This window comes from Canis lupus, chromosome 9 (assembly GCF_011100685.1).
Source record: "Canis lupus familiaris isolate Mischka breed German Shepherd chromosome 9, alternate assembly UU_Cfam_GSD_1.0, whole genome shotgun sequence".
Taxonomy (NCBI): Eukaryota; Metazoa; Chordata; class Mammalia; order Carnivora; family Canidae; genus Canis; species Canis lupus.
Window position 1 is genome coordinate 30,651,275 of NC_049230.1, and position 15,724 is coordinate 30,666,998.

Sequence of the window (15,724 nt, forward strand, 5' to 3'; positions counted from 1 at the left end):
ATACTTCCAGGAGACCAGTAGATCTCCCCTCACCCCCTTTATGAGTGGTGAGGGTACAAAAAGACAGGCTTGAGAATTTGTGATCTGGCGCTCCTGGGCTTATCCTTTGGCTTCAGCTGCCTGCATGATCCATATGACCTTGACCATCTCCACCTCTAGGCGAGATTCCCAAGATTAACCAAAACAGTGAGGTGGGAAGAGGAGAGTGACCTTGTTGGCTATGGTTCTCACCTAGGTAGAGACTGGCTGCACAGGATGAGGTCAAAAGTTGTTCTTGTGTGACCCAAGATGTGTGGGGTTTAGGGTATCCAGCTGGGTGATACAGTGGTTTCTGATGCTCCAGGATGGGGCTTGGTTATCTTTTTAATACATACATACCTGCATCATGCCTATGCATGCAGTCCATATCTGCATTTGTAAAGACAGACCTTGCTCAGTAAAGACATATGTTATGAGATAATTGTGATAGCATAGTTCATCCTCATGGGAGTTGGAATTCACAGTACATAGGACAATCTTGTGCCTCACAGCTCTACAGGGGTATGTACCCTCTACTGGGACTGAAGGTTCTCAGGGCTCCTCCACTAACTGGGGGAACCCAGATGTCACCATTGTGAAGTGGCTTAGGGAGGAGAGTGGTAGTGGGCTCAGTGGAGGATCTTCTCCCAACTCCTCACATTTAGGAGAGATATTGCTATGTTTAGATATGATTCCATTTCGGTTGTTGTAATTTGTCATTCTACAGTGTTTCCTTTAAGACTCAGGTAGCAGCATGAGGCCCCCTAGTGGCCTGAAATCGTTCATGAGTTTACTTCTCAAGCATTTTGAAGGGGAGGGCTGGAGCAGTACAAAGGTTGTCAATACTTACCTACATCTGTAGCTTACAGTTGAGGCAGGAGGAAGTAGGACAACCTCTTTGGGGAGAGTTGAGAACTAAAATATTTTCTTTTAAGAGAATAAAATAAATAGAGTATGATTCTAGATAAAACATTCACTTTCTGATTTTTCGTGCTTTAGTTTAGTAGGTATTAAGTACCTACTCTGTGCAGGACGTTTTATTAGATATCACACGAGGGTTAAAAAAAAAAGACATCATCCCTTCTAAGGAGCTCTGGAAGAGGATAAAACACTTATGCCACCAACATGGTAGAAAATGAAAGGTGCCATCAGAGACTAAGTAAGTAAAGACTCTCATAGGAGAAGTTACTTTGAGTTAAAAGGGAAGGAATTTTAGGAAGGGGTACTCTAAAGAGAAGCAGAATTTGGAGATGTTGAGATGGAGAGGGACAGGATGGCATTCTTGAGGAGGGAAAACAGAAGTTGAACATACATGGAGGCAGGAAACCAAAGTTTGATTCAGAACGGTGAATAGTCTGATCTGGCTAACTCATGAGTTTTCGGGCTGGAGTGAAGTGAAAGCTGGATACATCTGTTTGGATCGGATAGTGGAGAACCTTGAACACTTGCCTAGGAAATTTCTTCATCAGGGATGGGGAGCCTTTGAATATTTTGAGCAGAAAAGAGGCGTGTCAAAGCACAGACTCCCTCCCATTAAAATCAACGTGATGCTACATACTTGCATTTGGCCCAGAGGAGTGTTGATGTGCATGCATTTAACATAATTGTGGTATACTCTACTATAATGAACAACTCCAGGTTTGTACCATCTGACCTTCAAAGCCTTACTTCTCTTAACAAAACTACTTGAGCACCAGGCAGCAGTCAGTGCCACAGGGCTCCTGCCATATTTAATTAAATTCCTTGACAGAATGCTTCTCTTGAAAGTGCTACCTGAGGTTTGTTTTGCTTTGCATTGCAAAGGTTTAAGAAAGGCTTCATGCCTCTCTATCTTCCAGTACTAGTTTCATGTGGTTTAAACTCCATGGACTAGGGATATTTCTGACAAGAGTTCTAGGGTAGAGTCCTAGCTGGGGGTAGAAGTCAAGCAGTGATCTTATTTACAGTGTATTAGAACGAACTCATTTAAGCAGCCTAAGAATCTATACAAAGCCTGGCATGTAGTTGATGCTTGAAAATATGTGAAGCAAATACTTAACAACTGATTGAATAGATAATACATGTTTAATAACACATTATAAAATTCCTGACTCCAGGCATTGGTTTCCTCATTGTTAATGGCATAGAAATCATTTAGAGCACAGTGAACATAATTAATAGTATTCTTCACAAGTCCTGAAAGAATGTATAATAAAAAATAAAAATCTGAATAAGTTAGAGAGGAGCAAAATGCCCATTGGAGAGAAATACAATTGAGACATTGCAAACGAGGCAAGGGAAGATGAGCAATTTGGAACTGCAATAAATGTAACTACAACAGCAACAAGCATTTAAGAAATTTCAGCAGCAATAAGTATTTATTATTTTGAATGAAATGTACATTAAACAATATAAAAATCATCAAAAGTGCTAGGTTGGATTATTTTAATATTAATTTAACCCCCCCCCCCACCATTTAGTAGCTACATCTTTTGCCTTTTAACTTCTGACTCATCTAAAACTGTCCAATGTTAAAACATAAAAAATATTAGTTTATTCTTTAAGGAAAAGTACCACCGGTGATGAGTTATGGAAAGCAAAAAAATAGATGCCAGAGAATCAACTTATTAAAAAATATTATCACAGAATTTCATAGAAGTATGCAAAGTCCAAGGTGATTTAGACTCTTGGCAGAATATTTTTTTTTATGACACAACTTCTTAAAAGTGTGGGTTTTTGTTTTTGTTTTTGTTTTGAGGCAGGTTGCTGGTGTGCCAGAACTAGCTGACTAGTTTCTCATCTTTCCTTGGCTACTTCCCAAGGTGAACTGAATCTTGTCTAATGCCATGCACCTCCCACAACCCCTCAAATGTTTAGTGTTGAGAAAAAGTTGATTTTTCAGTCTTAGAAATAGCCCTTAGAGTTAAGTTTGTCAATAAAGAAGACACAAGTAAGTTCTTCATAAGACGGAACCCCCCACCCCCCGCCCCAATTCACCCCCATTCCTCTGGTCTGCTGCAATGCACTGTTCATTCTCTCCCACCCTAGTTCTGGGTGAATTGGACGACACAGTGAGAGGGAGATTTTCAGGCCACATATCCCATTTGGTCTCATTCAGTCTTAAGCAAACAAGCTTCTCTGATTTGCCACAAGAGCCGTCTGACTCTCCCGTCTCTTGGCTTTCTTGCTCCTCTGCCTCACCTTCCAGCACAGGGCACTGGAAGCTAACAGAAACAGTCCAGAAGACAGGAGGACCAGACCCAAGATGGAGATGATGGAGCCGTGGGAATTGAAGCTGTAAGCCACAGCAGTGACTACTATCCCAGCGATGAGGACCACCACGGCGAAGGGGATGATGCAGCGGTAACAGGAGAGCTCAGCACCCCCTGTAGCAGCCGTCAACTGAATCTCACTGACCAAGGGGACTGTGGTGACCACCACTTCGCTGGTGGGGCTCTTCTCCATTGTCAGTGGCTTGGAAGACTTTGGGGTTCCCAGGATCTCCTTTATGGGCTCTTCAGTCATTTTTACCAGTGACGTTTCCCAGCTGAGTTCACGGACTAGACCTGGGGGGTCTCTCCAGGGTGGAAGCTGTGGAAGGGACAGAAGATACCAGGGAAATGCATCACGGTGAGCCTTGCAAGTAGAAGTAAGGAGCTGGGGAAATACCTCTGTGTTCTTTTCTAGGAGGCACAGATGCATGTGAAAATCAACCGTCATATTTTTTTTTCTCCTGATTGTTTGCATTCTCTTTGCAAAAAGCAAGATAAAGCGATAGCCATAAAAAAGGGGAAGATATAAAAAGCAGGAAGCACTTTACAGTGTTTAATATACCCTGACGATCTACAAATGTTTTACAAGGCTTTCCACTTTGTCTATTGCTTCTCATTCTTCTAAACACACGGGAAAGTCTCAACCCTAATCCCAAAGACAGCCTCCTTTATGAGGAGAATACACTATGAATAACACTTTGCACAATCCGTTCCAAAACTCACGGCAACTTCGACTCTGCCAGTGTTTGCAAGCATAACATGCATTCCAAATCACCCATTCACTGCCCACCAAACAGTAACAAGACCAGAAGCCAGTGTATGAATGATGTTCTTCTACAGCAGATGACAGCACATCTTTTTATTGTAATTATTTAACAGTGCAACATGTATCCTGGGACCGTGGTGGGGGTGCAGGTCAGCAAAAATTCAGTGGCAATAAGACCAGGATTTGTGGTTTGAAATGTGGCAATATCTTCCAATCCATTTGAAAAAGGAAAAGGAAGGGGGAAAGATTCAGTTTTGTAGGATAGAAATTTTTTTTTTGGATATAATTTTTAAAGATAAGATTAACTATTAGAGTAATTAGCTGTCAATTCAAAATTTTCCATTGAACTCAACAAGGAATCTTAATACTATGTGGACCATGACACGTTTTTAAAAAAATAAGCAGGCTAGATTTTCAGTACAGTTTTATACTCTCTTTATTTTCCCGTGCCCTCACTATGATGTACCTTTCCGAATATTTTGAACCAGAACATTTTGGGACAAAATCTGAAACTCTTGGTCAAGAGCATCTGGTTGAAATGCTGCCTAGGAGAAATCAGTGAATGCTCTTGTCTGCTGTTCAGACATGTTAAATCATTCTCTTTTGTCCCTGAGAAGCGATGTAGCAGCTAAAGAATTGAGCAATTGCAGTCACTGAAGAAATTTAGAGGAAGATTCTTGAGGCTATTTAATGAGATAAATACTTTGGACATATTAAGCATCCACTGAAAACAAATTCAAGCCCAAATCAAAATATCACTCTCTGTGCAATGAAGGTAAATATTAGAACTGCCTGTTTGCGTGTAACTTTTAGTCACCAACATTCACCACTGCTGTCCAAAGATAACCTCGTATCATTTCTAGGCCAGTAAAAGGATATTTGAGGTTATGTCTGAAAGCAAAAAGAAGTCTTCCTCGCAAAGCTGAGGCATAAGCTAACTTGCAGATGAAGATCTGTCCGCAGAGGACATCCACATACCTCAGAGACAAGCAGTCCATTACCAGAGGAGCCACCAGATTGGGAGGGAAGAAACAGCAGCACTTGAGCTTCTTCGGTCAACTTCTGGGAAAAGAGCCTGTAATAGCACGTCTGTCAGTAAAATGACAGGACAAGAATCTCCTCTGGGGAAAAGAAAAGATAGAAAAATACTGTGCTGTATGGTTAGTTTTCAGATCCTGGAGTTCCTTCTTTCGCTCTACCTCTGTTCCTAAATGACGCTTGTCTTTCCCTCTCTCTCTTTTTATTTCCTCCCCCACTGGATTGCCCCTCCCTGTCATTTTTTTTTTCTTCGTTCTCTTCCTTGCCAGCAGATTTCGAGTTTTGGCTTCCCCCAACTCCGCTCAGTGACATGATAAGTCAGAATCATTCTAGAGTCCCCAGAGATAGGAACCAGCTTTTACTTTTATTTCTCTTGCAGCATTTACTAAGTAGACGGCTTTGCATTACTCATTTTTTCCCCAGCTAGCCTCCAGATCTTCCTCCCACCCATCAGGCACTTTCATAAGAAAATCCCAGAGTCAGCGTTGCAGACCCAGCTGAGGGGACAGAGCTGGAGGGACAGACGCTAGGGCAGCAGGAACAGCTGTGAAGTCATGGGGCAGCTGAATTCAGCCGGTAAGCTAGCAAAAATCCATGTTCCTAGGCTTCCCCAGTATTCTTTCTTTATATGTGTGTGGGGCCACACGAAGCTTTAAACTACCCATTGTTTGAGATTAATTCACTTAGGAATGAGGGTTGGAGATGCAAATGCTTACGGTTGAGGGAGAAACCAATCATCTTGCTTTAAATATGATCACTTAATACTCCTGCTAGGAGGTGAGGACACTTTTGGCAATGCTGAGATTCTCATCAACATCCTCATTACCATCATCGCTGTCATTTACAGAGCACCTACTATGGATGTGACAGTACATTGTGTGTGCATTAGCATTAACTCTCACTAGTTTACAAATGAGTTTAGAAATAGTTTCTAAATGAGGTCCAGAGGGGTTAAATAATCTCACAAAGTGCACACAGAAAGAAAAAAACCCTCGGTTTGAACTCCAGTCTTTAATGGGCACATAAATCATGTGGAGAGCTTGTTAAATGTAGAATCTGATTTAGTGGGTCTGTAACAAGCTCCTGGCTGATGCTGCTGCTCTTCGGCCCACTTTCAGGAGCAAGATATTTTAAACATTCAAGTATAGGTGGCTTGATGCATCACACTCTCAAATAATAAAGTTAAAGGTCTATATCCACCTGTTCCTTATGTGGCCTTACAGGTTTATACTTTTTTTTTTTTTTTACAGATAAGCTATTTGAAATTTTAAAGCTGCAGGTTGCCTTTTTGAGAGAAAAATGAGATAACACTAGGACACTATTGTAAGCTCATCCCTATACTGTGTAGCTCAAAGTTATCCGTCCTCTATATTTTAATCTGTACAAGTTTTAATAACGTCTTTTTAATTAATACAGTGAATCTACAAACATAAATTAAATCCCGGAAGAGATTTGTTCCCTTCTTTCTCTTGGGTTGTTAGGTTGCTTTAACTATTGGTGCCGGATGTTCCCAGACATCTCCCTTCTGTTCTAAGCATCCTGCATCTAGTAAAAAATACCTTGATGATTTTGTCATAAAGGGAGAAGGAACAGAAGTCTTTTTCTCTAGAATGGAAGCCAGAGAAGGGGCTTTTTTTCATTTAAAAAAAAAAAAAGCTGAAAAGTCCCTGAGGCCTGACTTCACCAAGTCAGGAGAGCCCCACTAGCTTGCTGAGGAGGATGAGTACCTGGAGGTCCTCCTAGCTGCCATTCTTGTACTTGTATGAGAGACAGAGCCATCATCCAGGAGAAATGCTGTCACTTGGTGTCGAAGATAAGGGATGCTTAGAACCAGGGCATTTCAGCACTTGCCGACATTGCCCTGGGAAGATGATGATATGGTCACTGGCCACATACACTGGAGGCTTTGGGGACGCTCCTTATAAGAGCATCAATCCCTCCCACCTGCAAACTCTGGGCTCTGGGCAGAGTTCCTCTCCATCTCCTAGCAGGGGTCTCTTTCCCACCACCAAAATAATTCAATAAACCCACTGCAGCTCTCAGTATCACCTTACCCTGTTGAACATCATATTCCCCTGTTACCAAAATCAAAGGTACACAAATCAAACTTCTGCCAGAGAGAAAGCAGAGGCACCCTTTTCCCACATTGAGCACTTGGCTGAATCTATAATAGGGGACAGTGAGTACATCTGTGTGCTGGGAACAGGAGCAAGTCTGTCATTACAAGTAACACCAAAGCATTCTTCAGCCTTTCCTGGCCCCAGGCATCTCATTCACCCTAATTCTTCTTCACAAAGAGTGTGCATATACCTAGATATGCAGATGCACATCTCCAGATTCTAAGGAGACAACCAATGATTTGTATTGATAAATACAAAGACGAAGAAAGCTTTGGGATAAAACAGAAGTTGTATATGAAGAATACGCACCAATTATTATACCAATGGACACATGCGGTTATAACCGACTTTTACCTCTTCAAATTGAAACTCAGGGAGAATTCCTAGTGATGAATGCCTGAGGTCATTGAATATTTTTTTACCTTCTTCCACTTTGTGCCTATCCGTTATTAAACTCCCTTGGGAATTCCTTAAGGGACACCTGCCCCCAAATGCAAAATCTTACCCACAGTGCAACCAGTCTTCTTTCTGCAAGCCTTTCAGAAGGGAGAAGAAGTCTTTCTGGTTCTTTTTTAAACACATGGCTCCAGAGGATTCTTTTAAGTTTGGAAAACTTTTCAGAAAGCTTCCAGTGAGTGAATTAAATCGGTGCCCCCACCCCCACCCCCACCCCACACTACCCCTCTGTAGGCATTCAACATTTCTCTCCCAGATCTTTCACAAAGCAAGGCAAAGATTCTTACCTTTCCCAGACAGAATCGGACTGAGACAGCTGCCAGCTCGGCCAACAGCAACCCAAAGAGGGGGGATGCAAATCACCACACTAGGGACCGTAAACAAAGTACTCAACAAGGCTTGAACACAATTAAGGGACCGGAGAAAAACTTGGAGAGAGGAAATCCTTTAAGCGCTGCTGCATTTTGTTCTGTTTCCCTCTATGAGAATGTAATCTGTATTTTTAAAAAGGGAATCAAGTTTGAAAAGAATGTCCTACTTTGTTTTACTCTCTTTATAGCCTCATTCAGGCTTCCATTTTCAAGATTTTCCCTACCCAAGCCCTCATCCTGGTAGTCCTCTGTTCCTACTGTGAACCTACAGAAAAGAATTTGTCATCCTTGTTCTGTACTTCCAGGCAGGTTTTTGGGAGGTATGTGGGCATGGGTAGTGGGGTGTAAATTAATCTCTTTTGTCCTAACATGCAAGTAAAAAGAGGAGCAATTGAAGAGGAGGATTCATGGTGAAAATGGCTTGTGATTCCTTATGTGGACCATTTCCCTGAAGTCCCAGTGGTGATCTTATCAGCACTTTTCATCAGAGGATGGCAAAGCACCATGGAAACAACGGTATTCTGGAAAATCACATCTCTGAGGAACTGAACTCCTAATCAGCATATAATTTCCAGGCTTCAACATCAGTCTGATGCTGGGAAATTGAAACCACCCTGCAACATATAATATTTCCACCAAAGGCATCATAAATAGCAGAGCTTGTTCTTCTGGGGAGAATTTCCCCAAATTTGAAAAATCTTACTTCATTCAGAAATTAGATTGGAAACAAAGTGATTTAGGTGCAGGGGATGCAGAAGTAGAGGAGGGCAGGGAAGATGGTGATAACCAAGAGGACATTTTGCCCCTTTCTCTTCGATACAAGCCAAGGTTCAGTCTCTGGTCTGGAAAAAGGGGGGAGGCATTTTGATTTTGCCATTGACTTTATGCTGCTGAAGACCTGGGTATTTCTCCTTTGGGAACGCACAAACTTCGCATTTTGTGAAGAGAGAGCACCTCCATGTGTATTCAATTACTCGCCCATATTTACTTTCAGTTTGCTTTTGCTTGGTGTGGTTGAGTTGGCTAATTTCCAGCAGCTGTGAAGATGCCAGTTCCTTCCGGCACTCTGTCCAATCACTGCATGCCTTTGATCTGGGTCATCACCCAGTCCAATTGGATTCAGTGAGATTCGGGAAACTGGCCAGTTTTTCTCTTTTCCAATGCTTCTTTTAAGGGTGTGTCTGCATTTATCTTCTGAAATCACTAACATTTTGGAAAGTGATCTGTGCTGGTGTGTTCATTTTGGATAACACGTCATGTTTTTACTGCTTTCCCCACACCACTCCCCAACCCTAGGCACTTTTCTTTGAGGTCTAGGACATTAGAGAGATCTGATAGCACCAAGGAGAGCAATGGGTATGTCTTAGATATAAATATATATTTTGTTATTTGCTGATCAATTTCCAGCTACCAGAAACTCGTTAAGTCCATGTGAGTATAGAAAGGAAAGCATACATCTTTTAGATACACGTCCTGGTCATTTTTCTCTTACCCATTTTGTTCTGAGTTACTATGAAAGATCAAATTAACATAAAAAAAACAGAGTTGCTAAAATCAAATGACACAGTGGAACCTTAGGGAGGGCTGAGTAAATCATCTCTCACTTCAACAAGAGCTAATGGGTACTCCAGCCTCAGATGAGAATTGATTTTCTTGTTTCAAAACCCGAATATATGTTGAAACTGCTGTGCTCCTGATAGATCCCTATATATCTTGCATAATCCTTTATATTTATTTATATCATTCTTTGGAGCCCTAAGATGAGGAATCTCAAAGGTAAAGAGTTATAGCAAATTGAGCTGACATTTTCCCAAGCAGGTACATACCACTCAGGTCAGCCTTCCCTAGCAGACTGTGGGTCGTGTATTCAGGGGCTTGTAGAAAACCCACCATACTTGTCCTTTACTCAGGGGAGGAAAGGAAAGGGACAAGAAGGAGCTCATTTCTTTGCCACTCCTTTTGAAATTTGATAGTATGGTGTCTTACTACACCTTTTTACAGAATTGCTTTTATAGAAACAGTCTCCCCCTAGTCTCTGGTGACAAATGTCGCTTGTCTTGTCCATTAAATAATTGGGGTGCACAATGTGTGACCCAATCCGTTCCTGATCATGCATATTTTCTAAGTTTCAACATCAGTCTAGTGTTGGGAATTTGAAACCACCCTGCAGCAGGTAGAATTTTCTAAAAATGATGACTCTACGATATCCTGTGAGGGTCAGTTAGCTTCTTTTGTTCCATATTCATAGAGCAAGATACACCTTCCAACCTGATTAGCCATCTCTCAGTTCTGCTGTGATGGTCTTAGAATGACCCAGCATCAAGGCTGGCCCTCTCCCAGATAATGAAAGCTGCAGTTGAAACCATAGATTTTAAGTTCCCTAGATATGGCCAAGAGGGACATCAGGTAGATTCTCATGAGTAGTTTTTGTCCATTTCCAGCTACCAACAACTCATTAAATCCATGTGAGTATAGAAAGGAAAAATGGAGATAGAAGCAGAGGTTCAGGAATCACTGTTCCCAGGTTTAAGGCCAGAGCCTGGACACCTTCATTCTGAGCTGCCCCATACAACACTCTCAGTGAAGAGGGGAGGAGCATGTTAACAGTGTCTAGTGTGCACCACCCAGAACACAGACCCAATCTCAGGTATTCATATTTTCATTTCATTGATGTAGAAACTGAAACTCAGAAAGGTTAAGTACTTGCCCAGGATCTACTACTAGGGAGAGAGGCAAAGCCAGGATTCAAGCCCAAGTGCTGCTTTCTCCCATGTTGTGCTATGAGAACTCTGTTGCTTGGTATTATTTATTAGGTTGCATGTCTATTCCTAACTTTTTTATTTATTTATTTTTTTAACTTTTTTATTTTTAAAAAGATGTATTTATTTATTCATGAGAGACACAGAGAAAGAGAGAGGCAGAGACACAGGCAGAGGGAGGAGCAGCCCCCCCCCACCCCCCGCAGGGAGCCTGATGTGGACTTGATCCCAGATCCTGGGATCACACCCTGAGCTGAAGGCAGACGCTCAACTGCTGAGCCACCCAGGAGTCCTTCTTCCTAAAATTAGAGGAAGTCCCATTTTCTTGGGTTTGGGAAGACATAGTCTCACCAGATTTAGTTTTGGGAAAGGATTTTGAGAAGGGGCACCTATTGCTTCTAGGATGATGAAACCATGTGTGTTGCCTCATATGCATCTGGGTTTTGAAATCGAGCTATGTTACTAAGCAGGTTTGGGAAGGTTTGAGACATAGGCCTGGTACCAGTGGAGTTTGTGCCAGATGCCATGGCAGTAGGGACATTTCAGAAGTCACCCAGGCCACCATGCTTTCATGAACATTTAAGTTCCACTATGTTCTTTTCAGGTGCCAGGGATTTGCTTAATGCTCTAGTTGAGAAGACACAAACCAGAATACAAAGTATGGTGTCTGCTCTCAGGGAACTCATAGTCCAGGACAGGAAAGCCACAGGACAACCTACGTGAGTAATCATCTTACTAGAGGGAATAACAACCTGCTATGGGGAGTCCAGGGAAAATTAAGTCAGTCTGGTGTAGGTGAGAGGGAAAGCTTGATGGTAGGCAGACACTGAGAGTATTATAAGTGGGGAAGGAGACAAGGTGATTCTAGGTGGAAGGATGCATATGAACATAGTTCAGAAAAGTATGAATCTTCTACAGAGAGCTCTGAGTAGCCTGTGTGGATGATTTGTAGAATGTGTGGGACAGACAGAGAGCATTCCAAATAAGACTGGAGAGGGTTTATGGTGGGATTATTGCCTCAATGTCAAGTTGGGACTGTATCCTGAGAACAATGTGTTTTTTTGAGAAGAATGGCATGGTTAGCTCTCTGCATGATCACAAGTAGCCTGGCATGAGAGTGTGAGATGCAATGTGGAAAATAAAAACCAGGAAGCCAGAGAAGATGACTGGGACACTAGTTAGGAAACCCCTGTGACTGTCCAGGTGAAAGTGCTAGGGGCCTGATATTAGGAAATGTGTGCAGGTCTGAAGACACTATAATTGGCAGAGTCAGCAGAACTTGACAATGAATTTTCTGTAGGGGAGATTGTCAAGGGAGAGGGAATTGTAAGGTTTTAAGGCCTACGTAATAAATTGCTTGGCAATACTGTCATCAGAAATAGAAGGCCAAAGGGAGCCTGGGTGGCTCAGTTGGCTAAGAGTCTGCCTTTAGCTCAGGTAATGATCCCAGGGTCATGGGATCGAGTTCTGTGTCAAGCTCCCTGCTCAGTTGGGAGCCTGTGTCTCCCTCTCCCTCTGCCACTCTCTCATGTGATCTCTCTCTCTCTCTTAAATAAATAAATAAAATCTTAAAAAAAAAAAGAAATAGAAGGCCAGGATAAGGAACGGAACAGGTATAGGGTAGAGAATGTATGCTTAATTTTGTTAGCATAGCTGGCCACTCCTCCAGTGGAGAGGCAAATGCTGGAGAAAGTGGCATTATTGCTGGCCTACTAATTCATGAACTATTGTCTGATTTGCCAAATAAGGTCCTTATGAGCTAACAGGTAAATTCTCCTCTAAAATTATGAGAGAATTTGTAATTTACTTCATTCCATACATATACACACAATTGTTGACATGTATACCATATACACAGATGACTTGACATTGCTAACTTTTTTCATAGAACAAGAGAGTCAATATTTTAAGAATTTCAATCGAGCTTTTGGTTATACTGACTGTATGTAAAGAATATATTGATTCAATTTTAAAGTTCAATTTTAAACTTTGTGAAAACAAGGCCATAAACAAATGTGCAACATAGAAAAGCACCCCATAGATGTCTTCCGGGAATGAAAGTGTTTTCTCCTGCATTGATCGTTACTCCAAGCAAGAGACTACTCATATAGAAGAGTATATAAGTAAGTTCCAATATTCCCATATCACAGGTGGAGAACAGCCTTTGTCTTTCCAAGAACTAATTTTATGTTCCCCCTGAGCCAATGCTTAAAAAAAAAAAAAAAAAGTAGTCCAAGTCCCCTGTGGATTTCTTTTCTTTTCCTTTTCCTTTTTTTTTTTTTTTTTAAGATTTTATTTATTTACTCATGAGAAACACACAGAGAGAGAGGCAGAGACACAGGCAGAGGGGGAAGCAGGCTCCATGCAGGGAGCCCAACGTGGGACTAGATCCTGGGACTCTGAGATCACGCCCTGGGCTGAAGGCTGTGCTAAACCTCTGAGCCACCCAGGCTTCCCTCCCCTGTAGATTTCTTTAGAAATGTCATGTTTGGTCCTCATGCAATGTAAGCAAGCTTTCATATTGGGGTTTACCAGGATCATGTTGACTGGAAAGTCTCCTACATCCTCAAGGATAGTATCAGCAATTGTGTGTGCTCAAAAATCTTTGCCAAATAAATGAACAAATAAATAAATGATGGTACAGTGAAATCAGATATAGACTTACAAACTCAGAACATTATTCAAATGGATTATTTCAAATTGATCAGATATTTAGTGTTAAGCACTTTAATTATTCAAGTACTACTGGAATTTTTTTCAATATTCTTTGGATGGTAGGTACCATGTTGATCCAGCCACAGACTTCACCTAATAATAAACATAAGTATTTACTGAACACTTACTTTATACTATATACCTTTTATGGATTTATTATTTCATTTAATACTCACAAATAATCCAGGAGGTAGATGCTAGAAATAGTCCCATCATACAAAAGAAGAGATTAAGAGACTCGCCTTGGGAAGTCACCATTTGGAAAATGGTAGAGTCCAGGGTTAGAATCAAGGCCTGTTTGACTCCAGATTTTACCTTTTAATCCCAAGCAATATTGTCTCTGTGTTCAGTTGATGTGCACACTTTCTGTTACTCACAAGGAGTTTATACTTAGTCCAAAATAAACTCTTGGGTTTTGAAATGATTATTTTGCCAGAAGAAACACGCAATCACCTTCCCATAGAAACTACATAGTGGCCCACTGATTGAGAGTAGGGCCAGCTCAAGAAACTGTTTGAAAACATTTTTATCCACTTACAATCTGATATCCACAACGTGGGTGGGTAGTGGGAAAGGGAACCATTTGCCTAGCTGGACTTCGTTCAAAATAGAACTATTTATCTTATAAGCTTATCTTATGGAACAATGCAGAGAACAGATCTCTTGCTTTCTTTCTTTAGATAAAAATTTTAAAGCTTTGCTTCAGAGAGGAGATAGTACCTTGCTGTCTCCTTTTTGTTTACTTAAATAAACTATACAGGAAACAGGCATCATTGTCTTTGTAAAAGCAATTGTAAAGCTTGGTAAAACTAATGAGCCCAAGACAGTGCAAGGCCCAAGAACAAGAACACAATGTTTCTTCTATTGGTATACTGAGGGGCACCCAAGTTCACTTTCAACTACAACTGGCCACTTGTACTTGGTTGGTAAATCTGCCATTGATAACTTTGGATGACTTCCAATTTGATGGGCCCAGAAGTCTCAGAAGAACCTCTCTCCCCTTATTTCTTGGTATTTATTTTCTAAATTAAACTTAGTTTGGAAAACTTTCTTTATAGCTCCAGTTTGACTTGATCTTTTTTCCTGGGGTCACAGGGTAAGGTTTTGGATGGCTTCCACAGCAAAATTAACATCTCTGACTCTCCGCTCTGGTTGTGCAATGAAAACAGCCATGAGCAGGAAATTTGGATTTGAATCTTCTTTCCTCTTTTTCAGAGTCCCATCTGTTGGAGCTCAGGGTCCCGTCTGTAGATCTTTTACTATTCTTTCCCTTTATCCTATTTTTAAAAATCCTATTTGGGCTTATAATATCTGAGAACTTAGACAAGACAGCTTGGAGAAACAGCTAACATGACTATCCAAGCTACCAGAACAGCTGTAGGAAGCTTCTTAAAAAAAAAAAAAAATAATAATAGTGCCTGGTTCAGCATCTGTCAGCAAAGCCACTGACCTCTTACTGTGGATATATTCATCTATTTCCCAGTGACGAGAGTCACAGACATCTGGCTCAGAGGCTGACCGCAGTGCAAAGGTTTTCTTCAGTTCCAATCAGAAATTAATTCTAGGTTGCTGCAATCACACACTAATTTCCACTCTTGCTGACCCAAAGCCAGTGCAGTAGGGAGTGTGGGGTGTCCAAGGAGATCAATAACAAGATAAATAGTACATTGAATTTGGAAGTCAAGCAGCAGGGGTCAGAATTTCCCATTTGGGGAGACTTACTCTGCTGTCACTGACATACTATGACTGGAGCCGGAGACCTGGGTTCACGGTTTTATGTGACAAGACACAGGAGCTGCTGGACGCGTAGGAAAGCCTAAGGGTGAGTCTTTCTGGGAACAGGAAGCAGGGGCCGCTCTACCAATCAGGCTCTGGGACAGAGAATTTTGACAGGTTTTGTAGAAGCAACCGGTCTCTCCAGAAGCTGCCAAAAGGGTGTCACACGGAGAGCATAATTCCTTTGTGCTTCTCCACCCTGCTCCCCCACCCCCAGCTCTACCTCCCGCCCCAGGATCCAGAAAGAGCAGCTGTGCCTTTCAGTGTGGAGACTTGCCTTGACCCAGTGGATTTCCTAATGCTCCTAGTTCACATTCTCACGTTTATGGATTAGACCAGAGAAAAGGATAGCCTTATATATCCCTCTCTTTCTAACATTCCTTTTTTATTTTCTTTGTGCTGGGATCACAGGCTTATCACCGTCAAGTATATTCTGTGCACCAGCAAGGATTTG

The 15,724-nt window shown here is 41.6% G+C and overlaps 1 protein-coding gene across 3 annotated transcripts; it reads right to left on the reverse strand.

Annotated features, from left to right (window-relative positions):
- Window positions 1-2,347: 2,347 nt before the first annotated feature.
- Window positions 2,348-8,053, reverse strand: TMEM100 (transmembrane protein 100). Of its 3 annotated transcripts, none has more exons than XM_038547799.1 (3): window positions 7,937-8,053; window positions 5,014-5,156; window positions 2,348-3,588 (listed from the first exon to the last, which is right to left on the reverse strand). In XM_038547799.1, exon 3 carries the CDS (start codon window positions 3,520-3,522, stop codon window positions 3,118-3,120), a length of 405 nt encoding a protein of 134 aa, XP_038403727.1. In that variant the 5' UTR covers window positions 3,523-3,588; window positions 5,014-5,156; window positions 7,937-8,053; the 3' UTR covers window positions 2,348-3,117. The 3 variants fall into 3 exon arrangements, with proteins under 3 accessions (XP_038403727.1, XP_038403729.1, XP_038403728.1); XM_038547801.1 differs by lacking the exon at window positions 7,937-8,053 and adding an exon at window positions 7,699-7,716; XM_038547800.1 differs by lacking the exon at window positions 7,937-8,053 and adding an exon at window positions 6,801-6,923.
- Window positions 8,054-15,724: the final 7,671 nt, after the last annotated feature.

Excerpts from the sequence above, each read along its gene's own strand:
- TMEM100 (XM_038547799.1), bottom strand. The coding sequence starts at position 3,522 with ATGACTGAAGAGCCCATAAAGGAGATCCTGGGAACCCCAAAGTCTTCC.